Source organism: Aspergillus niger, assembly GCF_000002855.4.
Source record: "Aspergillus niger supercontig An13".
NCBI classification, from domain to species: Eukaryota; Fungi; Ascomycota; class Eurotiomycetes; order Eurotiales; family Aspergillaceae; genus Aspergillus; species Aspergillus niger.
The window spans coordinates 374,811-402,168 of NT_166528.1; the positions used below are offsets into that span (position 1 = coordinate 374,811).

The window sequence follows — 27,358 nt, forward strand, 5'->3', positions numbered from 1 at the left end:
CTAAAGTTGCAGAAAGGCAAGGGAGAATTTACTCAGAATGCTGCAGACTAGCTACTACAGACTTTAAAGAACCAAGAGAATGTAGCTACCGCCATCATTCCTAGCGCAAGAAACGAAATGAGCGAACGTACATGGTATAACTTCATCCCCTCCCTCCCCCATTTTAAATACCCTTTCAGCCCCTGCCCCTCCTGTCTAACTACTGACAGACAGACATATTCCATAATCCCCCATATATAGCAAACAATAAATCCTACCACACATCCCACTCGATCACCACAACAATCAGGGTGAACGAAATTAGAAAAAATCAAAAGCACTACCCTCCTTGTCGCAGTAATCATTCTTGTTCAAACCACCGTCCACACAACGAGCTTCGGGGCACTGCTTCACGACCTTCAGCGTATAGTCATTGTTGCAATGGAAGAGGATGTTATCCCAAGTTCCCGGAGCATTGACCCTGAAGGAGGAGTAGTCTGCGGCTCTCATTGCGTCTCGGATTGCAGAGTCAGCGTCACCTATTGATGTGGACGACGTAGTTAGTTTTCATTACATTTCTGGGCCACTTGGTTAATCAAGGCACAGGGTGTTACCTCGATTATTCAGGGTCGAGGCGCAGTAGTCGAAGCCAGGCTTGCAGTTGGCAGTGCCGCCAGCGTGGCACTGTGCTGCGGCAGAGCCGGCCAGAGCCATGGTGGCTGCGATGAAAGCAGTGAAGCGCATGGTGGAAGTATGAACTTGGTTTCCTGCGGTTGAGAACAAGTTGAGATGTTGAAGGTTGGGGTCTTTGGAAGACTGGCTTGAGACAGCTTGATTGTGTTGGATGCTTCGGGGGAGCTTCTGGTGTGCAACGAGGGTTTATATAAGTTCAGGACGTAAGTTGGCGACAGTATTTGGATAGTCATCACCATTATTGACCGATTGCTTTCCTTCCCGTGATGAGCGTGTGCTTCTTAGCAAGGCAATAGTTATCTGCATCACATCGCGTGATTCGTTGAACTAGTAGTGTGTTGTAACACGGTGATGTCTCAGTGGACTACAAAGTTGGTTGTAATTAGATCGGACTTACTCTTCTTGGTCACAGTGTCTGCTTTCCTCTCCGTACAACCCTGCCTATACCATCTTAGCGATGCTCATATGATTTTGAGAAGTAAAGTCGCATCCAACTGTTGCCTTACTTGGAAGAAATCCGTCCCCTGGGGAGTTGCCATGATGCCCAAATAGATCGATAGAAGAACGCAGGGCGGCTTTACTGGAGTGCGGTATATTAAAAGATCAAACAGAAGACTATTAATATATTAGCTCCCCACTTAGAGATATTTGTCAGTGCCAGAGGAAGACACTGTAACTGTGATCAGTCCGCATTAGTGGATCTGTACGGCGTTGAGGTCACGGAATACTTCGCTTTGGAGTCTCCGATGCATCCGAGACGCAGTACGGATATAGCCGGGCTTGATCAATTTTTGACCTTGTTCGGAAGATGATTCGCCGATCGAGTCGGCTTATTTTAGATAGTTAGACCCCTTGTGCAACAATGGGCTGGGTTCTCGGTCGGCTGGAAAAGCAACGTAGTTTCCTAGCCCTGGTGGCGTCCTGAGTAACTAGTCACTTAGCAGAGGCACTGTTTTCATTTGCATTGCGCATTTGAGGGCCCCAACACATAGCTTCCCCTTCGTCTTTTTGTCGTTTGATATCTTGGGTTGGTTCCTGGATGTAGATATAAAAAACAAAGTTAAATCGCTCCAGATACCCCGGAAGAAGCAGGGTAGTCCACTTTTGACTGCGGAATCGGGACGGATCTAGCCAGAGGATGGGTTCCTCATATTGCATCGCAGCTGCATACTATAGAATCCACTAGTTATACATGGTCCGACTTGTGATGAGACCTGCAGCTTGAAACCACTGGAAGGAAAAAACAAAGTATAGATTCAGCCCTACCGTATCTGTAACATATTCTGGTCATGAAAGGTCTTCTATGTCCTTTAGCCTGTCGAATGACTCTCCTGGATTATCACCCTTGAAGCTATGTTGTGTATGGGCATGAACAATATTTAGTTGAGATATTAGTATGCTACATGATGTAAGAGTAATTGCGATCTCATTCTCCGCACACAGGACTTGCTGCCACGCTTGGAAGTGAGGCGTGGCGGGTTTGCATCGGAGTGATCGGAGGAGCACATTCAGAGGTGCTACATTCAAATCCACTTTTACGGCTATTGATATGGGCCATTACCATCAGAGGCAATCAGAGATTTTGTTATGAATCGAGGTAAGTGGTATCTCTCAATGTTTTAAACGTGACAATTTACGCGACAACATCCATTTCGATGTTTTATTCATTATACGTGCACGCGTGGGCTTTGTTGAAGATACAGCTCATCATTCCATTGTGCATGTTGCAACCATGTTTATGATTCTCTAAAGCCCAGATAGAATCGAGCAACCCCCCATAAAGAAGGATAGGGAAGCATCTGCTTTCTCGGTTGCATGGAACCACGCCGACCCAAACGGCGGATCGGTTCCTTCCGACCGCCATCGGAGCACTTCCGACCCATCCATCATCTCCCATTCCGCCATGATTCCACCACATCTCAGTTAGAACTATGCCAATTCAACGCATCATGCTGCGTCAACTTCGCCATACCCTGCCATCAGGGTCTCGCTCCCTCAGCACAAAAAAGCAACATCACCTCCCAGCAGCCTACTACCGAGGCGGTACCTCCCGCGCCATCTTCTTCAAGCAAGACGACCTCCCCGCAGATAAGGCCAAATGGGACCCCATTTTCCGGGGTGTCCTCGGCAGCCCCGATCCCTACGGCCGACAACTCGACGGCCTAGGCGGAGGCATCTCCAGCCTTTCCAAAATCTGCGTAGTGGGTAAGCCCACCCACCCCAGCGCAGACATTGATTACACCTTCGTGTCTCTGGGCGTGAAAACCCCCGATGTAGACTACTCCAGCAACTGCGGGAATATGATCAGTGCCGTTGGACCATTCGCCGTCGACTCTGGGTTAGTAGTGCCTGGATTGACATCTGCATCCGTGCGCATTCACAACACCAATACGGGGAAGATCGTCCATTCTAGTTTTCCCGTGGTGGATGGAGAGGCTGCTGCGTCGGGGGAATTTGCGATAGATGGGGTTTCGGGAACAGCGGCACCTGTACAGTTGGATTTTGTGGATCCAGCGGGATCAAGGACGGGCAAATTGCTTCCTACGGGACAAGTGAGGGATGTGTTTGATGGGGTGGAGGCCACTTGTATTGATGTGGCGAATCCGTGTGTGTTTGTGCGTGCGGAGGATTTGGAAGTAGAAGGGAACTTGACACCGGAAGAGATTACAGCGCATCCGGGTCTGCTTGATCGGTTGGATTCTATCCGTCGGCAGGCGGGTGTGAAGATGGGGTTGGCTGATACCAGGGAAGCCGTGCCTGGCAGTGTACCTAAAATATGTCTAGTATCGCAGCCAGGGACGGATACACGCGCAGTGGAGCAGAAGCAGACGAAGGAAAAGGTGGACTTGCTCGTGCGAGCTCTATCAGTTGGCCAGCCGCATAAGGCGGTGCCGATTACAGTGGCATTAGCTGTAGCGTCTGCGGCGCGAATGTCAGGCAGTACGGTATCGCAGGTGGTCGGCGAAAAGCGCGTGGATGAGGCGGGCATTACGTTGGGACATGCGAGCGGAAATCTGCTCGTCGGAGCGACATTTGATGAGGAGGGTATATTGAGGTTCGCAACGGTGTTTCGCACGGCAAGGAGATTGTTTGAGGGGAGGATCTTTTGGAAGGGCTGATTGGGGGGTATTATTAGTGACCACTATCAGAAGGCGCTTATTTGATTTTCCACATATATCTCTAGCTGACAGGGTACTAACCCTGGCTGGTACTGGAGATTAATCTACAACCTGTTAGATATGGGCAGAGGGTCATGCTTACAATATTCCCTTCCCAGGTCTAATTACCAGCTTTCTGCCGGAAAAATACCTGACCAACAGGTTTCTTAGCGACATCCCTATCATTCTCCATGTGTTTCAAAGTTCCAGCCTCGTGCTTTGCCCTTTTCGATAACCCCCGCACCAAGTCAGCTGCTGGTTGGACAGTCCCTTGCTTAGTTGGCATGAAGTGACCGGCCCAAGTGGAGCCGGCGGCAGGGACAAGCCTCGTCTCAGCACTGATTCCCAAGGGTCCCATGGTAGGGAAAGCTTGAGAGAAAGCTATTGCTACGAGAGAGTACACAGCACTCTCTGAATCATCTGGATAATGCTACGACCACCCTGACCCACTTTGGATGAATCAGTTCTCCAGTATTGGATAACCCACCCTGGACACCATCAACAATAACCGTCATCGCAGCCTTGCCGCCAGTGTCTGCCGCCAGCGTCTCAAGGACGCAAAAGGATCAGGCTATGCAGGGATTGACGGTGGGCTGTGCCGCTGCGGCAATCCCTTGCCCAAAACGTCCCTACTTATACCTGAGGCTCGAACCGCCCCCACGTCAGATAATTCTGACGAAGTGAAATCATCGTCGAAAGACAACTGACGAGCGGTGGTGTCTGTTGGTGTCCACGGGCTATCTGCGTCAAAAATGCTGGGCAATATCTTGCCCAATGCAAAAACCTTTGCGCGTGTACCCGGGAAACCACCATCTACAGGTGTGAGGGACGTGTCTGGTCAGAGTGATGGCGACTCGCTACCTGGTTATGCACCACGGCGACACATGTGGTCCCCCGTGATACTACGCTCCGTGTCTCTGGCCGTGTTCGGTGTGCTATTCATATGTTTCATTATTGTTATTGAGGTGCTCTATTCGGTATCGACACAGAAAAAAGGCCTGAGCACAAGTGAGGAAAGGTATCACTATCTGTGGACGTATGGCCCGACAGCGGGTAAGCCATCCTTTGCTTATCCAGAGTTCTTTACGTGAAGTATGCTGACCCCGCAGTTTTTACTATTGTCGCCGGGTTTTGGGGCCAGGTCGAGTATCGGACGAAACAGCTTATGCCTTGGAAGTTCATGATTCAAGAGCCCAAACCCGCTACACGCTCTTTGCTACTGGATTACGTGTCTGACTGGAACGTGGTCATCCTTTTTCGCGCTCTGAAGCAATCCTCTTGGGCTGTTGTCCTTGCAGTTCTGGGAACACTGCTCATAAAGCTAATTACTGTGGTCTCGACTGGTCTGTTCATGCTGCAAAATGTTTACATGAAGGATGTTCCAACCACTCTAATGACTCAAGCGAGCTTTGACGCTGCTGGGTTTAATGGCTCCAAGGTTGATGGAACGGCTGCAATGGTTGTAGCTGGAGCTTGGTGGCTGAACCTGCCATATCCGTTAGGATCGACCGATAGATATGCCTTCCAACCGTTCACAACCTCCGACAAGAAACTAGGTGGGACTAAGTTGCTCCGCTATTGTTGAGACAAGAGACTGACTACCTTTCCAGGAGCCGATGCAGTCATTTCAGGGACAGTCGACATGTTCTCTGCCGATCTTGTAATGCGACGTAGGCACAGTCGCAAATTGGACTTCCGGTTGCAGCACGCAAATGTGCGAATACGATGAGCTCAACATGACTCTTAGTACTCCTTCGTGTTCGAAGTACCCGTTCACAAGCTTTCAGAGGAGCTCCTCTTCGGTGGGGGGATACTATGCGGACGTTTTCACCGCCACATGTACGGATACAGATACGGCTAATGGTCTCAATGACACACGCCTGATTTTTGCTGCCGCCCACTGGTCTGACAATAGCACCAAGATTCAAGCGCTCGTTTGCAGTCCTACCTTCAGAATATCGCAAGGATCCGTCTCGCTACTCTACGGCAATCAGAGTGTGACTAGCATCCAATCCTACACTAACATCTCTGGCAATAGTACAATTCCGGGGTTTGAGGGTATCGAGCTAGGGACAGGACTTGTTTCTTCCCTTTCGTTGGCTGAGGACACCTTGGATACTCTTAACTATGTGGATACGACAACCCATTCCCTTACAACCTATCAATACAATCTGTCGAACCCGAACAGCACCTATCCCAGTGCATTCTACCTAGTCGCCAATCTAACCTCTCCTCACACAATGCCTGACTTGCTGAACGCATCAATCTTGGAAAGGGTTTCCCGTCCGACATTCAATGCCATGGCTGCCCAAATAGCACGGCAGTACTTACTGTCCTCTGCAGACGGTAATTTCGCAGGGACATACTCAGCCCATACTCAGAGAGTGGTTGTTAGGGAGCTCTCCGTCCGAATAATGGAAGCTACCCTAGCAGTCCTCATTATTCTGACTGCAGCGCTGTGGATTTGTAGGCCAAATCGCTGCACGTCGCGTGATCCCGGCACAATTGCTGGGCTAGCAAGCATACTGAGCCGCAGCCCCAAAGTGTCTGAGCGGCTCACAGGCTGCAAAAACGCTCAAGACCTCGCCACCAACCTAGCAGATGGGAGGTTTTACACCCGCGTGACAGACAACGACGGTTGGAGAACGTTTGGCATCGAGGAAGACCAGAAGGCAACCGAAGCGTCTCGTCCTGGAGCCAGCTCTGCTGGCCCTCTGATCTGGTGGCGGCCAATTTCAGTAACAGTATGGTGGTGGATCATCTCTATAGTGCTCCCCGTTCTCATTATTGCTGGGTTAGAGGCATCCTATCAGGTATCCGCCCGTCAAGATGGACTCGGAACTGTTACCTCAGGCGGCTACATCCACTACGTCTGGGCCTATTTGCCGGCACTGATATTCCTCATCGTTCGCATATTCTTTGACTGCATCCATTTCTCCGCTATGGTGTTCCAGCCATATCTGGAGCTCCGACAGGGTGGCGTGACAGCACCGGGCAGCCTTATGGAAAACCACCTGTCCAAGCTAACCTTGTTCTCATTCTTGACCGCAATCAAGCGGAAACAGTGGGCTGTGTGCGCAACTGGATTTACGGTTCTTCTAGCCCCTGCGCTCACTGTGGCAGTCAGTGGGTTGTATTCAACACAGGACATTATGTACACACGCTCTGCTTCCATAGCGCGAACCGACACCTTCAACACCACCATCAGCCCTCTTTCCTCCACCACCAGCGACCCTGGCCTCGGCCTCACAGGAGCCCTTGTGGTGGGAGCCAATCTATCGTACCCAGCTTGGACGTATGACGAGCTAGTCCTCCCTACCCTCAATGAGGCGTCCCTCACCGATAAGGACGGGACGGTCCAAACCAATTCCTCCTCGTTCAACAGCACGTCCGACAGTCTGGTTCTCCTCAACTTAACCCTCCCTGCCCTCCGCGCCAACCTCACCTGCGAAGCGCTCCCCCAAGACATTGTTTATTACATCAAACCCGCTTGGTATTCCTTTCCCATGTTCGACCTCCGCATGCAGCTTGACAAGAAATGTCAGGGTGAAGACACCTCCACTGACTTCACCATCACAACCGACTATCCCAATGCAACGCGCACTACATTCGGTGCCTTCAAATACCTCAAAGATGAAATAGATTTCGGTGACTGCCCAGCGCTAATGGGATTCTACGGTGTAATTGATGGCAATTCCACAGCCCAGATCCGCGGATTTACCTGCAACCCGCAAATCGACGAAGTCAATGCAACAACCTCGTTGTCACTCCCCGGTCTAGATATCCAGTCTGCGACCGCGGATGACTCAACAAGCCGACTTTTCACAACAAACATTTCCACCACCCTCAAATTCGACAGTTTCCTTTCCCAGCCCGTGAATAAGCAAGACCAAGCCTTTGACGCCTTTTTCTCCGCCATGCTCAATGACCAGAAAACCCTTTCCTTATCTGATATTACCGACCCTTCCCATTACGCCACTGTCATCAACGCAACACAACATCTCTACCGCACGTTGATGGCCCAGTCAATGAACGGTAACGCACGAATCACCTCTAATGACAGCCAAACATCCTTCCCCGCCACGATCGTAGACCCGAATCGTACCCGTCTCACGCAGAGCGCCATATCCACCCGCATCCTCGAGGCTTTCCTTGCAGCCATGATTGTCTCCACCCTAGTTGCATCGTATTTTATGCAAACGAAAGAAGTTCTCCCTTTCAACCCGTGCAGTATTGCTGGCGCCGGGGCGCTGGTCGCGGGCTCAGACATACTGAAGAGTGATACATTACCTGTGGGGTCAGAATGGTGCAATGATAAGGAAATGCTGAAGAGGGGATATTTCTCTGGCCTGGTGTTTGGGTTGGGATGGTGGGCTGGGGATGACCCAAGATTTGGGATTGATGTGGGGAGGGCGACAGAGGAGAGGGAGTAGGCTGTCTGCATATTTCGATGATATCCATGAACATGAATGGCAATTTCCCGTATAGCGTGATACAAAAGATATTAATTTACTATATATGTCATATACCGATGTCATCATGCATCTAGTGGTACTAACTCGGACTTCCTTATATCTGAAACAAGAACCTTCCATAATATACGTAAACACATCCGAACTCTATATAGTATTATCATAACCAATAGCCACCATAGTACACACCCTCATCAATCAAAATACTCATTCCCATAAACAAACCCCATACCATAACACATCTACAAAAGAGGATCCTCCTCCGCCCGAGTATAGCAGTAGACAGCATCAATGTATGTCGTAGGGATCTCTCCCGTACCACCAATCTTCGAGAGAGCCGGGTAATCTTCGGTGTTGCTGTACAGATCACAGATATCAGGGGTAGAGAAGTAAGAGTAATCGCCGCTGCAGACAAAGACATTAGTACAAAAATGGCTTGCAATCCTAAAAGATCCAGGTCGTGGAAACCGTACGGGTAATCCAGCTCAGTGAGCTTCTGCAATTCAACCTTCTGTTCGTGGGCGTCGTATTCGCTGGTTCCGTATTCAATCTGTTAAGTGTGATGTCCATATTAGCCATTGTTCTATTGTAGTCCATCATAATTTCATCCTGGTAAAAAGGAATAAGGATATCAACATACGTCGATGATCTGGCCGATAACGCCGGAGGCAAAAACGGCCAGAGTAGTGGCCAGGAAGGACTTGTTGAAGAACATTTTGTTTTTGTTTGGGGCGTTGGACTATGGTCGGGGTTTGAATGGATGTAAGATGCTTTGTTTTTTGATTGAATGTTCTATTGCATCCGGTGAGTGTCCTTGGAGGGGGTTTAAGTACTATTGAAGAGGCGGCAGATTTAGTCTTCATGTAGCATATCGCTTCGATAGTGTCGGCCAGCTTGAATCCATTTTTGGATATGCTTTGGTCTCTTCTGTCGATCCGGATAATTGCTCGGAGCCGTCGGGGGAACTCGATGCCGGAAGCTTGATACTTTTTTTGTGGATCTGGGTAGGGTATCGGCAGCTGGGGCTGAGATTGAGTGTACACTCCATATGTCTTGCGTTATAGTGGGATTATTGGGGACATACATCATAGTCATTATATTGCTGCAACTTGGCAAGGATTCAATTGTAATTGTCAATTCAGTGTCTCAGTTCCTATCATGTTATCTTCTTCAGATAGAGAGGATTTTTCGCCATTGCCGGAGGCGATCGGTGCACGCGGGCGTCAGGCCGCACTAGCGCGGATAGTAGACGATCTTCATATAGACTATATGCCCAGCTTGACGATCAGCGCTGCCACCACTTTGGAGCTCTCATCTTTGTGTTCCTGGCAATGGCAGACATTTGTCAGTCCCTGCATGGAAAGAATCGGTGAGCTAACTCAATTCCAGGCTCGGGAAGTATCCTGCTCGCTGTGTGCCGTGGGGGTCGGTAATTACTTACTATCATCGTTGACCGGGGGAATGTATATCTCTGTTTGTAGGGCAGTTCAATGATATCATGGAAATAAGGTTTCTAGTTACACGAGGGGCTGGTCGGACGGGAAGCTTGGTTGAGTCTAAAGAGGTACTATATGCTGATCGGCTATAGATCGGATCCTGGGCTCATGATAGCGGGTTGGCAGAAGTGGTGATGGCTATTGCGGGTTATGAAAACAATGAACAGGGGATAAGTCTTGGGTATATAAGTGTATCTCCCCCAGTTCATCACGCGAAAATCAGATTACCTGACTTCACTGCAATAGCGAGGTACGTTTCACGCGTTATACCGCTGGCTTTGTTTCCCACAATAATCACTGTGAGCCTTACTGCACTATGAGGATCTGGAAGTCCTTACATTCACCTAAGATTTTAAGGAATGGGTGTTCTGAGTCTGTTGACTCAGAACTCTAGTCTTTTACCGGATGGCCTAGCGTTTTAAGTCCGGAGGATTCACTACCTGAAGCGCACCAGGCTGGATTTTGACATGCACTATTAATCATGTACCATGTATTCTAAGTGCTGTGTAGTCCTCCAATATCTTTAGGCCCGGGGTTACTGATGCCTAAGAACAATACACAGTATCCATTAGGTGCCTTAACAACAAAGCAGACTTTGCGGCTTCGCACTAGCTCCCATTTTGGGGGCTGTCGCAGTCAACATAGAAGTAGGCACGGACGTCATCCCTGTAAGGGTATTATTACCCAGAACAGTAGTTATATTGCCGTTAAATGCAACCCTGTCAGAATTGGCGTGTTAATATCATAGGCCGTCACTAGTTAGACAGCACGTGTGGGGCTTACAGAAGTAGACAACTGGTGCTACACTGGAAGGCCATTATAATGCCTCTATCGTAGTGTATTTGCACTATACATAGCTTCGTTGGAAACAAGACATACTTATATTGCATTTGGATAGTTAGATTGTTTGGTATCTTTTGGGTATAGGTGGCAACATTAGAGATATAAGTTATTTGGTGAATAGCACGTATCAGCATCGCAAATTAGAGTAGAATTGTAAATATATAAACATGGGGGAGAAGCTTTGATGGAAGATGTGAAGGGTTGAAGGCAAAGAGTGGTCTATTGTATTCATACTTCGGCATCGGCAGCAAGGGCTCCAGAGGAGAGCGCCATTGGAGTGGCGAGGAATTGCTTGATGAATTGCGTATCAGATTGCCTTTTTAAACAACTGTTATGCCTACCTGCCTGCCAATCAAAGGCGTTACCGCTTGACTGGAAACTACATCCGTATACGTCATTTGATGCATTAAGATGTGGTTCTACAGCCAATGGTTACAATGATGACAGGACTCACAGCATATAAATATACATTTTCAATTTTTGCAATGATTGAATAGAGGTCCTTTACATATTGAGGGAGATGTGGTAAGATACACAGCACATGTGGGGTTTGCTGGGCAAAAAGCAACACCATCACCCGAGGAATGCCCGATCCAACCGTGGACATTCAAAGAAAGCCGCGGTTGTTTTACATTGCAATGACGCTTTGTTTCCTTGTCCGCGAGCACATTCTTTCAAGATTATTGCGATGTTCTACGGGCGAAGACCTTGGATGTTTGATTTGATTTCGGCTTGGGAAGCGAAGCAGGAAACTATCTACCTCATGGAGGAGGAATATGCTCTGTGGGCATTTGAATCATCCTGTGGGTCATCAGGCTGCTCAAGACATGCAAAAAGCGTTATTTGAAGTACTGGATGGGGTAAGTAGGGTGGACCTGCATCAAATTATAAGGTGGTCCAAGCAAGATGTTCTCCCCAAGCTGATACGTGGAACGACCCAGTAGCACTCCAATAATAGCAGGAATACAAGCAAACCACAAGTGAAGGAAGCATTTACTCTACTGTTTCTGGGCTGCCAGTCTATGACCGAAATGGATACATTTGGCTCGTTCCCAAGGACCTCCTTCCATGGTCATCATGAGAAAGCTGATACTGTGTATGCATGTGTCGTCGCAGTGTAGCATAACCAAACATATAACATTCTCTGTATCTGACTAACACTATCTCATGATGCTAACAATTTGGCTTCCCATCATGTCACTCCGATACCCTTGCATACCCAGCATTGTGTACCCCAGCTACCTGAAGCAAAATCCACCGTCAAATTATCCATTGCGATGATTATATCATGTCATGCTGGTACTGATTTAGGTAGAGGAGGGATCTTGGCACTGGACGAATGCAGCGTCGACTGGGGGGTTGATGTTCGTCGCACCCGCGGCAGCATAGTAGACCTCCTGGCCATAGTAGCTATAACGGCTCGTGTTAGTGGCAATACCGGGTATAACCATTTTAATAGGAAAGGTGATAAGTACGAGAAGAGATAGCAATTGGCAGTGTTCTGGAAAGTGCTGATGGATCCACTGTAGAGTCGTTAGCATTGCACTTGGACAAGGTCCTTAACAAGGCAGGTAACATACGGCTGACTCAAAGAAGTACGGACATCGGACTCCACCTGCTGGTTGTAGTAAACGCCATTAGAGGTGTAGGCGATCTAGAGCCATACTTGATTAGCAGATAGACAAAGAATGGATCTCGATATAGTGATGTCGAGCGAGAAGGCGTGAGATAATTCTTGAACATACATCGACTGTAGTTGCAACAGCGCTGGAAGCGAAGAGAGCAAGGGCGGTAGCCACGATAGACTTGGTGAACTGCATGGTGGAGATATTGTCTGTTTAGGACTTTGCTGCTATTGTATGCGAATGTTCCGTTGATTGCGATGAAGATGATGCTCTGTTTCTGCTGGGGTTTCTTGACCATTATATAGCCTTGAACGGAGTAATAGAATCAAATGCCAAGGAGTAGATATTAGGCCTGCCATCCATCTGATCGTATCATTCAGAGCCAAGAAACCCCGGAAACCCCGGATGCTCACCGGCTATAGAAAGCTTCCATCTAGTGTAGAGCTCGGTTCGACATGTCGTGGTCAAATAGTCTTAGAAATGCGACATGGCATCCACTCGCAGACGACTATCAGACAACTGCATACACGAATGCACCGATTCTTTCGTAAGGCTGTGATCGGCAGACCCCGGCTGCTTCCGAGTGGACTTCCCCGCGCCTTACAGGGAGCCATAACACTGTGAAGCCCGACTTGATTTTGCGTTTTCCTACATTTGGAAATGATTCTGATATTATGTGTCAAACTTTCTAAAACACCCCATCTAAACAATCTCAAGCCCCAGCGCATATGGAGAGTATCACGTTCCTTGGGATACACAGCATAATATCGGCAGTTTGGGCATTGATTAATCGCTCAGCGGACGCTAAGTATATGAGCCTTGTGACCTTAGAAACCTTTCGCAGGAGATTTCCTAGGACAAATTTATATTCGGGTAAATTGCTTCTATGGTCCGTACGGTGATTGCATATTCTGTAAATGAGCCACAGCAAGGGCATTATGTTATTAAACATCCGAATATTCAAGTCAAGGAAATAGTCTGTAGTGACTAGTTGGAAAGAATATGACAGTACCCTTGGCCATCTGAAGACGACTCAGAAGTATACTGAGTACGGACTATAAGCCATAGTAATGGTCTCAAAAGCGCACATATAATATAACTATCCAATAATCCATGCATATACCATTCTCAACCGGCATGACACTCAGATGAGCCACTACCATCTTCCTCAGTACCCCACTCAATCACACCTCAACACCTAGGACACCCACTCATAACTCAACACTGGAATAACAAAGTCCGGCGCCGTACACGTCGCATTGAAATACTCATCGTGCGTGCATGACAAAGTAAAATCCGTGCTCCCAGAGTAAGTGATCAAGCTACCATTTGCACATTCCAGCGCATGCCCATCTCCCAGGACATAATCCATGTGCCCGGTAGACGTCGCATAATTGGAGCTACCATAAAAAGAGACGATCCTTCCCTCGCCGCGATCCGCGTATCCACAATTAGATGCTCCGTTTCCGATGTCATGTACTCGATACCCGATGTACTCATCATGACAGGTCAGTCCATCCGCGAAGTCGATGTCAAGTGTCTCAGGAGGGCCATAGCCCCACGGCTGGTAATTGGGCATCCCGGTCCAGCAAACATTGACCATGCTTCCGTTGCAGGTGGCAGGGTCGGGGGCGCACCAGCCATGACCGCAGAGGCAATCTTTGAAGTTGATGTCGGCCTGATTATGGACACAGTCCAGGCTCTTTGAACCGTTGTACCAGTGGAAAGTGGTAACTTCCCAGGTGGGGATGGGACATCCGTCTGGGGGAGTGATCGAGCGGGGATGCAGAAGGGCGGTGGTGGAGGTTGAGAGAGCCACGAGAGTGGCGATTGTGGGGAAGATCAACATGTTGGGGATTCCAGAAGATAATAGTCCTCAAAAAAGCAAGGTGATGTGATAAATTGGGAGATTGGGCTTTGCGGTCTTTCATGGCGCTTTTATATCTCCCCATTCTGTTACCAACAAAATTCTGGCCATCTCTGGTATTGAAGAAAACTAAACGAAGAGAGCTGTTCGGTTAGAAGAATCAGGGTCTTTTACATGCACATAAGCTGGTGGAGGTGAGACATCGCGAATGAAGAGCGGAGGGAACCGACGGGTTTGAAACATCGGGCTCGCCTAAGCTATAAATGGCTGTGGTGGTTGCTTGGCATCGGCGATCCCAGGTCTTCCCGCTTATTGTCTCAACACGATTTGCCTAAAGAAGTCATAATGTCGGGAACCCCGTAGAGGTGGCCAGTCGATAGATCTCATTTTGAGATTTAACCCTGCTTGAATACGAGCTTTGGGCTGTCCCACACTCTGCGCGGCGGTCGCGGGGTAGGCCAGAGACTAGCGCTTTAGAAGATCGATTGCAGAGTTGAACGTGGATTGTGTTCAAAATTGACCGCAGGACGCGGTACTCGGAGATTTTCTAGAAGGGTAAGCAAGAATTCTGTTTATAGTAGTATGATCTGAGGCCGAATGGTCCTTTTCTACAGTCCATGCTGATTACATATAACTGCCAACGTGACGTTCACCCACAAATGAAGTTGCGCATCTCAAAGCATTAGACACTTGAAAAGTCTGCTCATTACCTGACCCCGTAGTTCATAAGTTTTAAAGCATATAAAGACTAGAAATGACCGACATTCGTACTTGTGTTACAGCAACTTTCACTGGAAAGTAATAGTGGACAGCCAGCCGTGAAAGAGAGACGAGTCCCCTGATTTACATAGCACAAGTCACCTGCCGGAGTGCGTCGAGTGAAAGAAGTATCTAGATTTTAGAGTGACTATGAGAATCCACCATCGAATACTTCTGTCCATTAAAATATACACAGATTAGCTTCGATGGTCTGCCAGTGTTCTATGACGTCACCACATCCGAACCCGATCTTAAGCTGCCGAAATTGTTCGGCAGACCGAGTCTACCGTGAACTCAACTTCTGACATTTTAACCATTAAGCCAACAAGTGCTTCCAGTTGCACAGATAGTTCATTGTGCGTGGCATAGACCCTAAAATATCCATACTCTCTACACATGTCGATTGGATCCCTCTTCATAATCTCGGAGCCCCGATCTGCCGCACAAACGTACGTATTTTATAGCTACAATATCGTGATGTATTTTCTGAAAAAAAACTCCGTATGTATGGCTAGAAAAGGCAAACCCAGTGCTGTCCATTACATTGATCATGATTTATGCAAGGGACGCCTGCCGCACATGCTGTGCTGGTCCAAGCTACAGCACAGTAAATGTGGGGTCGTATATGGGTCGATGCAGACTCGCCGAAGTATCCCCGAGCAACTTCATGCTATGAACAATTGGGACTATGAAACTCCCATAGTTTGTCAGTGATCTATGAAATTACAGCACTCTAGTCTCTCTACTCCATTCCTAAGACTAGTGTAGAACAAAAGTGCAACCCCAATCTCATAACGGTACACTCTCAGCTTAAGCTTATCTCGCGGAACTGGAACCCATAAGCTTCATCCTCGGATCCTCACCGAGAACACCTTAACCAGTAACTCATCCGCCCCACCCCAACTCTTTAAAAATAACTCAATCTTGCCCGCCCACGTTTAAGAACCCCGTTACCCCTCCATCCCCTCCTTCTCACCCACAACATCCCCATTTATCCCTCCCATCACACCGTCAAAATGGTCTACACTATCGTCGTCCGTACGTTTCCTCAACCCCAAATCTACCCTCTGCAATATACTATGGCATTGATCATACTAACATAGCAATGAACAACAGACCTCCGCGCTAAGCCCGACGAGGAGAGCATCTCCAAGCTCCACGCCAAGCTCATCGAAGCCTCGGCCGTCTACTCCAAGGACAAGGAGACCCTGTCCTGGTTCGTCATGCAGAGCGTCCACGACAAGCAGGACTTCTGCATCGTCGAGCGCTACCTCAACGAGGGCTCCCAGAAGTACCACCTCGAGAACCCCTACTGGAAGACCTTCGACCCCTACGTCATCCCTCTCTTGGAGAAGCCCATGGACCTCAGACGCTTTGAGGAGATGGAGGAGAAGAAGGAGTAAATGTGCATACTATAAAACTTGAAATGGCATGTATATAGATTGAATGATATTTTCCGATGCCGTGCGTTGGAGTTTATTCATGGCAGCATCTTTCTTCTATTGAATGATGCTCGCATTGATATGAAGTACGCTGTGATCTACAGGACTCATCAGAATTCATAGAAAGTAAGGTGTGAGTGCAAAGCTGGATTTCTAGATACTGAATCTGCGGCCTCAGTTGAGCTACTTTATTCATCTATCTTACCTTGACTTAGGAACTAACTTAAGAGAAGATCATTGCAACGAGCTTTCATTGAGTGCTTCAATAGTGCACCAAAGCACTTTCATATTTTGAACAGCAAATGAAAGCACCATAATCCATCATGAATGGATGGGAGACGAGTACACGTACTTTCATTTGAGTAAGCCAGCAAAAGTCATAAAAACGATAATAAGAAAGAACAGCACACTAGCCACGCTTATTCGTCTGACTGAAAAACGGACTAGACACATAAAACGGCCTCTCAGCCACATTCCTCTCCCCTCCTTCACCAACAGTACTGCCCTTCCCCATCAACACCTGCATCCTCTCCCTAAAATCCTCATTATCCTTCAACTTCCCAACCTCCTTCTTACTATCTCCATCTCTATCACCGAACCTCGCATCCGGCTCCCCCTCAAACGTCATTTCCGGCCCATCAATCCACTTCCTCCCGGACTCCCCACACGCACGCTTAATACTCTCCGCACCCCCATTAATCATACTCTTCCAGAACGCACCCTCCCCACTCGCTACAACACCGGCATCTTCCAGCATGGCAACCGCATCAGCCACCCAATCCTGACAATTACCGACACCGAATTCAGGAATATTAGATGCGTCGTTCCCAAATGAGGAGAGTAGGTTGTTCACATGTTCACATCTCTCCTGATGGAAGGTGATCAACTCGCAACGTCCTCTCATGACAGGGTCATCCTGAAGAGGCTGGACACGTGGGTCGTAGATGAAGTACTCGTCGCTGGGGTTGCGGATATGATGCATTTGACAGGTTGAGCCGCCGATTTCGTATACGGCTATGCCCATGTGCGAGGGGCTGTCGCCGAGGGAGGCGTCGCCACGGCCATAGATGTTGACAGAGAGGGCGTGGGTTGATGGTTCTTTGGTTGAAGGGTTCATTTTTGGTTTTGGATGAGGTTATGGAGCGGTAGATGGCTGGACGTATTTGCTTGGGAACGAAGGCGATTGCTGGTTGCCTAGCCTTGTTGACTTCGTTGGAAGCCTGGGTGTTTGATGAAGGGGTCACGTGGAAAGGAAGTTGGACAAAAGAATACATCCTGGGGGTCGAGGGGGGGAGAGGCGGCTATTTATGTACAGAGTATAGAGCTGAGCGCTACATGCCGTCTAGGTATTGGCTATTATCTTTCCCTACTTGAGAGGTGGTCTGTACCAAACTTAGTTGGTTTTGCTCCAGGTGCTTCAACATCTAGCAGTAAACCCATAATCCTTTACTCTGCCTTATGTCACAAATTTGCGAGATACGAAGCAATGCGAAATTGTATGTACAGGATAGTCCTCGATGAAGCGATAAATTGTACTGGAAGGAGAATACAGTGTCTCACTGACGGGGCAATCCTTTGCAAGCCACCATCCACTCTCTTCACAGCTAGTCATTTGCCACTGCCTACCTGATAATTCCGCTGTAGATATAATCTGCAACACTTTCCCTGGGCTATTTAAGCCGGGACGAGGTTGGAGTCTCCAAATTATGTGGATGAAAAGGTTAACCTTGCTCAAGGAAGCAAGTCACAAGACTGATGCGAGATATCACGTATATTTATTTCTCGATTATGGTCGACACGTACATAAAAGCTTTGCTTAGCATGTAGGTAATAGTCAACTGATCAATTCGTATCTACGATCTGAACTACTACAAGTAGTAACTTAGGTCTTATATACTCCCTGGTTGTGAGAAAAATAGCTGTTTCTAATCATTCATCATTCAATTACATGTTTGTAAGCGACGGCGCGATCGACCTGTTTAGACAGCTTAATAAATCCGACCGGGGCAAAGGTATATGGGGAGGATATCTCTGTCATAGCACGCTTTTTTTTGTTTCTCTGACTTCGCTGTTCACTAACGTTTCGCCATAGACATACTATGTTTGCTCAAACCCAATTCCTATGTTTAACTACCTTTTTTTTTTTTTTTTTTTTTTTTTTTTTTTTTTTTTTTTTTTTTTTTTTTTTTTTCACAGTGTTTGGCTCTGTGACTCGAAAGAATGCGCATCTCTTTGCCTGTCTCGTGATTAAATCCTCTCAGGGTCAAGTACCCTTCATTTATCTGTGTGTGTCGGTAGCATAGCTTGTAGTTCTGCTTCGTTGGGACGAAAAGCCTAGGCGTAATAGCCCGCTGAGCGCGACGAACTTTATACAGACCATTAAGTAGCAAGCATGATGGAAGACGACATTGAACTGACATAGGAACAGTAGGATAAGGATGTGGAGCCTGCTGTGCTATACTCATGAAACGAACGCGTATTCTATGATCCCAAGCACAGTTGTTGCAGGCCCCCTTGAAGAAGTGGTCAAAATCCGTAAGCCTAACTATCGCTTCGTGACAACACCGCTAAGATGGGCGAAGTTGTCGAGATTTAGCTTGCCGATGGGCCTGCCCTTTTCGGTCTTTCCATACGTTGCATCTGCTGGTAATCTCTGTGTCGATTTCACATTTGAGATCCATGGCTTCCCATCTTCAATCATTTGTTTCCCAATGCTAATGGGACCTTTGCCTGTTTGTTCTCGCCAATACCCCGCTGTTCCTTTAGGTACGAGATTAGCACGCTCGAGTGACCCCAATGCACCCACAACCCAGTCCTGACAATTCTGCCCGACATCGGGTAGGTGTTTGTCGTTATTTCCATAGGATTCGAGTATTTGATGGGCTTCCAACCTACGTGAGCTGGAAAGCTGCGTGACCTCGCTTCTTCCATATAGACCCGTAGATTCGACTGAACGACTTTGTGTATGGTAGTAAAAGTCGAAGTTTTTTTGACATGGTAAATATCTCCCATTGTGTCCCAAGATTTATAGATCATGATTCCCCAATAGGTTGGACGGTCTTCCCTATCGGGATTTCCTTTCCCGTATATGTTGACTGACAATATATAGGTTTCCTCCATATTCTGGTTGAAGATGCCATGGCTCTGGCTGCTTGTCGTTGCTTTCTCCGGTTCATAATTTGAAGACATTGTACAGATTAATCAACAGAATACTTTATAACCGTGGTCCAATAGGTATGAAGGTGAGGACGCAGGCAGTATCGGCTTTAAAGCATAGACAGAAGCCGCTGTCAAGGGGTAGCGGAGTGAATTTGACTGCAAATTCGTTTCATTCATTATGCCGTATAATGCTGGGAACCTAGCTGGAATGGTGATTGAGGAAAGAAAGTATTTGGAGATAAAAATATAATGTGAATCACTGCAATTTGAGACATCCCAGCTGATGAATATAAACTTCCTAATTTGTAGCGAATGTACGGGCTCTCTCGGGGAAGGATTTTTATGTTAACTTTGGATACTTGGCAGTAGCCATGCCGGTGTGGTTGTTTTGCAAACATGCAATATTCATGGTTGCATCAGGTTGGCCCAAAGCCAAGCATGAAGTGTACAATAGTATATTAGATATATATATATATTATACCCGGAAATAGTTCGTAGAGCTAGAGACTGCGTGATTATCAGCTATTTTAAAGCAACAGTGGATACAGTAGTAGGTATTAGCATTCAAGAGCATGAAAAGCCCAGTATTGGTAATAGCCGTGCAGTTGATGGCATCTTCCCCTAGTAAATGTTGCCAAAGCGGAAATTGCCTTAGTGAATAGTATGAAAAACCTCGGCATATTCAGGTCGAGAGTATAAGATTTAGGCTCAATATATGGCTAGAAATAGTTCTGGGGTCCGCGAGCAGGAAAATCAGGAAGGCCGTAGGTAATGCCTGAAAGGATTTAGTGAAGGCCCAGCTACGGTGAATGTCCCAACATCTTATATCACTGTCAAAGAAGCATGCAATGGTATGCTAAACTTGAATCACTGATCAGCGTAATGAATCGTGATTAGAGGTGTCTTAGTGTGATATGCTACAAGTTGTGCGAGCTTTGGGTGATTCATCGTGGGATAGTTCCCATTTTTCTGTTTTCCTTTTTTTTCCCTTCCTTATTTTCTTTTTCCAATATATACACCTCTTGTCTAGTAGTACAATCATATGAGAATATATTTTCAACTTAGTTTTAGATATGATCACAAGTCGAACATTTAACTGTCGATGATCTTTATACAGAAGCTCTAATTTCTTTTCTCCAAACAATTCTGGGTATACCTCGTATCAGGTAGGTGATTTTGATTCAAGAACTTAAACTCTCCAAATCTTTCCTCCTTGGACTGGCTCATGTTCAACATGCAATTAGGATAGGAATGAAACATATGCGTAGCTCCTGGACCCTCGGAGAAAACCACCAATCTTCTTACACATCAAAGCCAAAAACCGCTTCGTAATACTCTACTCTTGCACCAAATTAAATGCGGCTAGAGGCGTGGTAATGGCCTTTCGGTTGCTGCCGCTCCACAAGGGGAATGAACAGAGTGGAGTACTTTCACTGGTGATACACAGGGTCAGAGTAGCCCAAAATGTCTTCCAATATAAAGCTTTGTCTTCCAGCTTCACAAATCTCTCAGGGAGACTTAATAGTACCTTATGGTCCCGGATAATGCGTGTCCAACTGTGCTCACTCCAAAATTTCTATTATAGCCATATCTAATTTGATATAAGGGGCATTCCAACGAAGCCGTTGCTGGAAGTATGAAGCCATCCACTGACGGGGACGTTACCAAACTTCTTCAGAAGCTGCCTTCACTTATCTCAGATGCGCATCACTCGGAGATTTGGGGCATACAACTCGATGGTGACGACGATAAACGCAAGGAGATAGTTATTGAGAAGGTAAGGTATGCTTCTGGAAATACAATCTCAGCCGCTCACAAATCAACAGTTCCTCGAACAGCATTCAATCATACCCTCTATCAGCCTTGCCAGGGCGAGTGCCTCCCTCCAGAGTGCCCTCAAATGGAGACGCATTGTTCAGCCTCGATCAGCACTGACGGGGTCAAGGGAAATTCTCACAAAATCGGGGCTCCAGCACATAACGCGTACGGAGGACAGACTGATCATGTGGGTAGTCATCGATGAGAAGACCATTAGAGATCTTCCAGCAACATACGAAGGGTTCATGCAGAAATACGGGCTTGCAGATCTGGGTACTGCGGCCCTCGAGAATGTTGCATCTGCACTTATAGACGCAAATTGTGAGCTTTATGATGAAAGCAGCCTGCAAGCTGCCTGTGTCGTGCAATTCAAACTTTACTCTGTACCACCTGGCCGCAGGATAGGTATTTCATTGCGTGATAGAGTTCGTGACATGCTTTCAGGCGTCGTGACCGAGTTGCAAAAGTATTATCCTGGCTTTCTTGACCGTGCTTATCTTATACAGCCTTTTGACGACTATCTCGACTCTCTAGAAATTTCCGAAAGCCTGCTCAAAAAGACCACAATACTGCAAAGTGCTGAAGACCTGGTAAACTACCTGGGGCCGGACGTACCACCGGAATTTGGGGGAATGGGTATGCCACTCTGCAACCGTGATATCATGAGGAACATATGTGGTGAACATGAAGAACCGCCCACCTCACGGGATCCCCTTAAGATCAAGCGGACAACCGACAAGACCAAAGAAGACACAGTCTTTGGTGTACAGGAAAATGACAGCGTGTCTAATGCGGAGAACCCCGAACCAGAATTGACTTGGTCTGAAACTATTGGACCGCCAACAATAATCTTGGACCCTTCAGATCTGAAGAATGCACACGAGCTTTGTCCCGATAAGGGGGGCGCGTGTCTAGCCTGGGCTGATTCAGAAACGATAGTCAAATATGGACACGGCGTTCGACTTGCGGAGGCTGAAGCAATGCATTTGGTATCCACTCGAACCAACATTCCAATCCCCAGATTGCTCAGTGCTTATGTTCTCCATGGAGTATGCTACATAGTCATGGAATATGTGGAAGCGGAGTCTTTCAACAAATACTGGGATCGTGTCTCAGAGCCAGAACAGCAAAACGTACTTCGCCAGCTTCGCAACTACGTCTTACAAATGCGGTCCATAAAAGGCGAGTTCATTGGGGGCGTTGACTCATCTCCATGCCGAGACGGTATCTTCGACGCAGTCTGGGATAACTACGGCGCTGGCTCATATGGTCCCTACGCTTCCGAGGCTCTTTTCACAGAGGGGATAGTCCAAGTTTTGCGTGATCGGATTCCGCCCAATTTACCCGAGGAGTCTTCAGATTTGGATTCTGTCTTCTTCACCAATGAATATGTGCTCTACCAGACAGTCAGAGAGCTTAAGAAGATGAATCATTCTATTGTTTTCACACATGGTGACCTTCATTGTGGCAACATGTTGGTCCGTTCTGATGGGACTGTTGTGATCGTGGACTGGGGACAGGCAGGATACTGGCCTGATTATTGGGAATTTTATCGTGCCATGTTCCAAGTGCCTTGGCGACCTTCCTGGGACAGGATGATAGAGAAGTTTATTCCGCCATCCTATGTAGAGTATGAGATCATTAAGAATGTGTTCTCATACGTATTCAACTAGTTGTGTCGGCTCTCTGGCGTCGTGTCTATAGCTTACTTCTGCGAGGGATCCAATCCTCATATCAGTCAATATCTGTTATCTGCCTTTTGATAATTCGAAAAGCAAAATATAAAGTCAAAGAAAAGTCAAAGAAGAAAGGTAAAAAGAAAAAGAGGGGGCGCGGGGGGACGTGCTTCGTCTCTCGCATGACCCTTCTGCAACTTTATCCTGTCTAGACGTGAGAAGTGAAAACACTTCAAGGATCGAAGAAAAAAGCAACAAATACAGAGTTGAAATGGATGATTTTAACTGGAGCAATGAGTATTCGACCTTGAAGTAATGCTCGTCAAAGAATCGGGGATGACGTGCATAGTTGAGTCTCTCACACACGTATTGGAAGACACCCCTCTGAGCACTCTGAATGACGACCACTGAAAAGTTAAGGTAGGCTTAAACCATATATGGTGGCATGTACGGTATCTAGAACGATGGTTTTCAGATAACAGAAGAACCACAAAGAGACAAAGACCCGGACTGCAGACCACACAAAGTAGTGACTCGATCGAGAACAAAGCCTTTCATAAAGTAGAAGAATTGCACAAAGTACTGAAAATAACACCCTTGTTCACATAACATTGTAGGTCAATGAGCTAAAGCGGACAAAACCAGACCCGAATAAGTCATCAGTCTATGTTCAACATAAACGATGGAAAGTCCCCGTCTAGGTGCAGGTGTATCCAGGAATACCAGTCACCGACTCAGCGACAATAGCCGCAGGAGGGTTACATCCCATTTTACCGTTATAATCGTAAAAGCGCCCTACGTACCTAGTTAGTGGACGACATCAAATGGTAGAGTACAGCTGAATTTACGTACCATCAGCACATTGGCAGTATGTGTCTGAGAGACCGCAACGAGGGGAAGCACTATTTTATCAGTCAGCGAGTGCAACCAGACATTAATCAAGGTCTCGGGGTAGTTTCATACAAGGGATAGCATCCGCTGGCAACGCTGCGAGACCCGAGGCCGGTTATTGGCGTGTCTTGGCCTTCGGTAGTAGGGGCAGCCATAATTGATACAATAATGGTCAGAATAGTGGAAATAGTAGAGAGCTTCATTTTGATAAAGGCTATGGCGTGTTCTGGTGTGTATAGCAAAGTATAGTGAGTAATTGATGGTTAAATACATAGGCCAATATAACAGCGAGGGTTGTAGATGGACTATATATCTTTGGCTCAGAGGCCTTAGAGACAAAGGAAATCAGGTGGCTTTGCACAAGCAAATAGTACCATGGTTGTATGGATCTTTGTTCACCAGTTTATACAATAAAGTATAAGGTATCTTGCGCTAAGCTGGTATCAGTTGGAAGAGGTTCACAATGGTGTCAGTGCTATCTGGCAAGAGAGGCAAAGAAGCTGCTAGAGACTTGATGAAAGAACAAGGGATGGGCTTTTTAGCCTTACGTCGTCTGAAGCGTTACATCTGAACGGAATACGAAGGAAGCCTATGCACAACCTGTTAGAATACTACTAGGCCAAGATCTCATTTGAATAAAAATCAGTCTTGATACTCATCATTAACACAATCCACTTTGTAGTTTGCAACTAATACACCACAGGGTTGATGAGAGTGCACTTATGTAATTATTCTTCTAGGTGCTAAGGTGCACTACGAACATGAAGGATCACATAACAACAAGGTTGCAATAATTCTGACTTTGTGTAGAAGCGTTTGGCATTATCTCGGACACAGCGTCGGACCATGGGATGTCTGAATTCCCCAGATGGACAAAATGCGGACCCTTTTCCCTTACTGCACGCTTATACCAACCATCAAAAGCTATAGTTACACTAAAATGACATTCATAAGGTACAGGATCGGTTCGGTTACAATTATATAGTAACTTGAGGAATGATGGCGGTTGTCGAAATGTACAGAACACTATCTACTTTGAAATATGTCCAGATAGGGGTCTCAGCAAGTGAAGTCCCACATGCTATTGGATAAGTGACCTTGTCGAACAATACACACATCATAATAAAGTAATAATTTGAAGTAGAGCACTATTTATGTCCAAATTAGTTCTATGTTTGAGGAAGATGATGTCGTTAGAGTGGGAGGAGAGAAACTATTCTAGTGCTGTCACATGACCGTTTGGGTAACGTATTGTCCCGCTGCAAGGCAATTGGCGTTCAACTCTCCAAACTTCTTCCTACTCCAGACTAGTCACATTGAATCAAGCTTGACTGGCATTCATCATGTTCAGATCATGCTATACTTGCCGGCGTAGGCATGTTGAATGCCAAATGACCCATCCGCCTTGTAAGAAGTGTCAAAAGGCAGGGCTAGAGTGCCTTCAAAAAAGACCCCTCCGTTGGGTCGATGGGCCGGCTTTCCGGAATAGAGCGCGAACTTCACAAGCTCACCAAAGAGATAAATCCAACACCCTCAACAAAGGTGATTACGGGGAATCTTGTCTCTATGAATCTAGGCTGGCAGAATCAACATTGGAGGCCACAAACGCTGTGGAAAGGAAAGGACAGTCGGCCATTTCGCACAAGGGAGACCACATCAGCATCCACATAAGCATTCCGCCAAGTTTGAAGGATCCTTCCTTTGACGCCCTGGATGATGCATCCATGTATTACTTGAATTATTGTCAGTGTGCTCAAGCAAATGCGATGCGAGTCACGCTTACTGATGAAATCAGACAGCAAATGTGTGTGCAAGTTGTTTGTCATGTTCGACAGCCAGCGAAACCCTTTGAGACAACTTATTCCGGCAGCGTTGGCTAATCCAGCCTTGACTGCCTCTGTGATGGCCCTCTCAGCTCGGCACATGGCAAATGGCCAGCAAATACAATGTCAGGGGCAGGACGAAGACCACGCGACGCGCTTCAAGGCACATACTGATGGCTTAATGTACAAACAAAAGGCCATATGCGGGCTGATCCAGGCGCTCAATGATCCAATATCGAGGTCGAGAGATGTCCTTATTCTGAGCGCGTTTATATTGATTTTCCTCGATCTTTTAGAGTCGGGGCGAGACCAGTGGAAATCCCACCTAGGGGGCATCAAAAAACTTGTTAGTGGCATGCATACTGCGGAGACTTCTCGGCATTTAGAAGCAACTATTGAAGGCACGCGGGAATTTATAATGGGGCAGATTTACCTGTGAGGCTCCAGCATCAAATTATATGACGAAAAGCGCAATTTAACATGTTGCCCGTTGCAGGATCGAAACACTTGGTGCCACATTTGGCGGTCGCGAACTATTGTCTGGGGCGGATATTTCGCCCCAACAAGCTGCACCGCTGCAGATGAGCATCGACAGGGCTTATATCGGTTGCCCTGAGTACCTTCTATATGCCGTTCGCTTCTTTTCAAAAGCTAGGGACCGCTTAGCTGATCCGAGGCACCTTGATACGCCTGAGACCTATTCTTTCCTCCAGTCAGTCACAAGTATGCTCGATTCTACCATGAGCTTTGATTGCCACAATTGGGTGACCGAGACCCTGCGAGCCTCATCCACCACTTCAACAACGCGAAATATACAGTCTCTCGAACATTTAGCCCAGGCATATAAATCTGCAACTCTAATCTACGGTTGGCGGGTCTGTGATCGGCTTACTGGAAATGAAACCCCCTTGGATGACCTGGTAAAAGCGCTGGTCGTAGAGGCTGAAACACTGAGGAGGGATGAAGCGCTATTCAAATGCATACTATGGCCTCTTTTTATTGCGGGGCTGGAGTCCCAAGAGCAATCCCAAAAGAGCCACATCAGGAATTGTCTGGAGAGCTTTTGGTTTGAGACCAAATGCATCAATGTGATAAATGCGGTAACAATACTCGAAAGGTTCTGGGTGGACCCATCGAACGTGGAAGACGACTCAAGCAGCTGGGTTTTCCGCATGGGCCAGCTAGAAGGCGATTGGCTATTAATCTAAATACACGGGCTTCACTAACACTATACGATCTGAGACGTGAAATTGTGCCCACTGGTGGTCACAGGGTGGCCGCGTCTGGCGGTTACGCATTCGCTACAGGCACTTGAATTCCACTACTGTCGACAAAGCAGGCAACAGCTTATACATTTTGAAAACGGTGAAACGTAGGTTTTCTGGCCCACATTTCCATATTATCAGGTCTAAGAAAGCAAAGCCAGAAGAATACGCCTTAAGCCTTCATCAAGATGACCACGGTGCTGAGAAAACGTATTTTCATACCACCCGGGCTCCTCACATCCAAAACTGTCACCAACTCACAGATAAATCTTGTCCTGAAAACCACTCCGAACCAATCCCTCGCTCGTATTAAGCCTGCTACCAGCTAAATCAGAGTTTTGTATCCGCATGTAAACCGTCAACAGTTTACACCAAACAAAACGCCCAGTGTT

At 47.1% G+C, this 27,358-nt stretch overlaps 12 protein-coding genes across 12 annotated transcripts; 5 read left to right on the forward strand and 7 right to left on the reverse strand.

The window, feature by feature from the left end:
• Window positions 1-300: 300 nt before the first annotated feature.
• Window positions 301-723, reverse strand: An13g01470 (uncharacterized protein; the record flags this gene model as incomplete). Its single annotated transcript, XM_001396249.1, has 2 exons — window positions 301-518; window positions 594-723. 2 exons carry the CDS (start codon window positions 721-723, stop codon window positions 301-303), a joined length of 348 nt encoding a protein of 115 aa, XP_001396286.1.
• Window positions 724-2,621: 1,898 nt separating this feature from the next.
• On the forward strand, window positions 2,622-3,791 carry An13g01480 (uncharacterized protein; the record flags this gene model as incomplete). The annotated part of the gene is made up of 1 exon (XM_001396250.3): window positions 2,622-3,791. The coding sequence occupies one exon, from the start codon at window positions 2,622-2,624 to the stop codon at window positions 3,789-3,791; it is 1,170 nt and encodes a 389-aa protein (XP_001396287.3).
• Window positions 3,792-4,582: 791 nt separating this feature from the next.
• An13g01490 (uncharacterized protein) lies at window positions 4,583-8,263 on the forward strand (the record flags this gene model as incomplete). The annotated part of the gene is made up of 3 exons (XM_059743836.1): window positions 4,583-4,883; window positions 4,940-5,386; window positions 5,505-8,263. 3 exons carry the CDS (start codon window positions 4,583-4,585, stop codon window positions 8,261-8,263), a joined length of 3,507 nt encoding a protein of 1,168 aa, XP_059602064.1.
• Window positions 8,264-8,544: 281 nt separating this feature from the next.
• Window positions 8,545-9,017, reverse strand: An13g01500 (uncharacterized protein; the record flags this gene model as incomplete). Its single annotated transcript, XM_059743837.1, has 3 exons — window positions 8,545-8,707; window positions 8,776-8,852; window positions 8,943-9,017. The coding sequence occupies 3 exons, from the start codon at window positions 9,015-9,017 to the stop codon at window positions 8,545-8,547; spliced, it is 315 nt and encodes a 104-aa protein (XP_059602065.1).
• A 2,931-nt stretch (window positions 9,018-11,948) lies between these two features.
• Window positions 11,949-12,461, reverse strand: An13g01510 (uncharacterized protein; the record flags this gene model as incomplete). The annotated part of the gene is made up of 3 exons (XM_059743838.1): window positions 11,949-12,051; window positions 12,222-12,295; window positions 12,387-12,461. The coding sequence occupies 3 exons, from the start codon at window positions 12,459-12,461 to the stop codon at window positions 11,949-11,951; spliced, it is 252 nt and encodes an 83-aa protein (XP_059602066.1).
• A 792-nt stretch (window positions 12,462-13,253) lies between these two features.
• Window positions 13,254-14,115, reverse strand: An13g01520 (hypothetical protein; the record flags this gene model as incomplete). Its single annotated transcript, XM_001396254.3, has 2 exons — window positions 13,254-13,321; window positions 13,518-14,115. The coding sequence occupies 2 exons, from the start codon at window positions 14,113-14,115 to the stop codon at window positions 13,254-13,256; spliced, it is 666 nt and encodes a 221-aa protein (XP_001396291.3).
• Window positions 14,116-15,908: 1,793 nt separating this feature from the next.
• An13g01530 (uncharacterized protein) lies at window positions 15,909-16,295 on the forward strand (the record flags this gene model as incomplete). The annotated part of the gene is made up of 2 exons (XM_001396255.3): window positions 15,909-15,930; window positions 16,009-16,295. The coding sequence occupies 2 exons, from the start codon at window positions 15,909-15,911 to the stop codon at window positions 16,293-16,295; spliced, it is 309 nt and encodes a 102-aa protein (XP_001396292.1).
• Window positions 16,296-16,743: 448 nt separating this feature from the next.
• Window positions 16,744-17,451, reverse strand: An13g01540 (uncharacterized protein; the record flags this gene model as incomplete). Its single annotated transcript, XM_001396256.1, has 1 exon — window positions 16,744-17,451. The coding sequence occupies one exon, from the start codon at window positions 17,449-17,451 to the stop codon at window positions 16,744-16,746; it is 708 nt and encodes a 235-aa protein (XP_001396293.1).
• A 1,428-nt stretch (window positions 17,452-18,879) lies between these two features.
• Window positions 18,880-19,523, reverse strand: An13g01550 (uncharacterized protein; the record flags this gene model as incomplete). Its single annotated transcript, XM_059743839.1, has 2 exons — window positions 18,880-19,291; window positions 19,435-19,523. The coding sequence occupies 2 exons, from the start codon at window positions 19,521-19,523 to the stop codon at window positions 18,880-18,882; spliced, it is 501 nt and encodes a 166-aa protein (XP_059602067.1).
• Window positions 19,524-20,957: 1,434 nt separating this feature from the next.
• Window positions 20,958-22,984, forward strand: An13g01560 (uncharacterized protein; the record flags this gene model as incomplete). Its single annotated transcript, XM_001396258.3, has 3 exons — window positions 20,958-21,017; window positions 21,100-21,270; window positions 21,320-22,984. 3 exons carry the CDS (start codon window positions 20,958-20,960, stop codon window positions 22,982-22,984), a joined length of 1,896 nt encoding a protein of 631 aa, XP_001396295.3.
• A 700-nt stretch (window positions 22,985-23,684) lies between these two features.
• On the reverse strand, window positions 23,685-24,081 carry An13g01570 (hypothetical protein; the record flags this gene model as incomplete). Its single annotated transcript, XM_059743840.1, has 3 exons — window positions 23,685-23,782; window positions 23,840-23,889; window positions 23,951-24,081. 3 exons carry the CDS (start codon window positions 24,079-24,081, stop codon window positions 23,685-23,687), a joined length of 279 nt encoding a protein of 92 aa, XP_059602068.1.
• A 1,140-nt stretch (window positions 24,082-25,221) lies between these two features.
• Window positions 25,222-26,909, forward strand: An13g01580 (uncharacterized protein; the record flags this gene model as incomplete). The annotated part of the gene is made up of 3 exons (XM_001396260.1): window positions 25,222-25,621; window positions 25,674-26,136; window positions 26,198-26,909. The coding sequence occupies 3 exons, from the start codon at window positions 25,222-25,224 to the stop codon at window positions 26,907-26,909; spliced, it is 1,575 nt and encodes a 524-aa protein (XP_001396297.1).
• Between the last annotated feature and the right edge of the window lie 449 nt (window positions 26,910-27,358).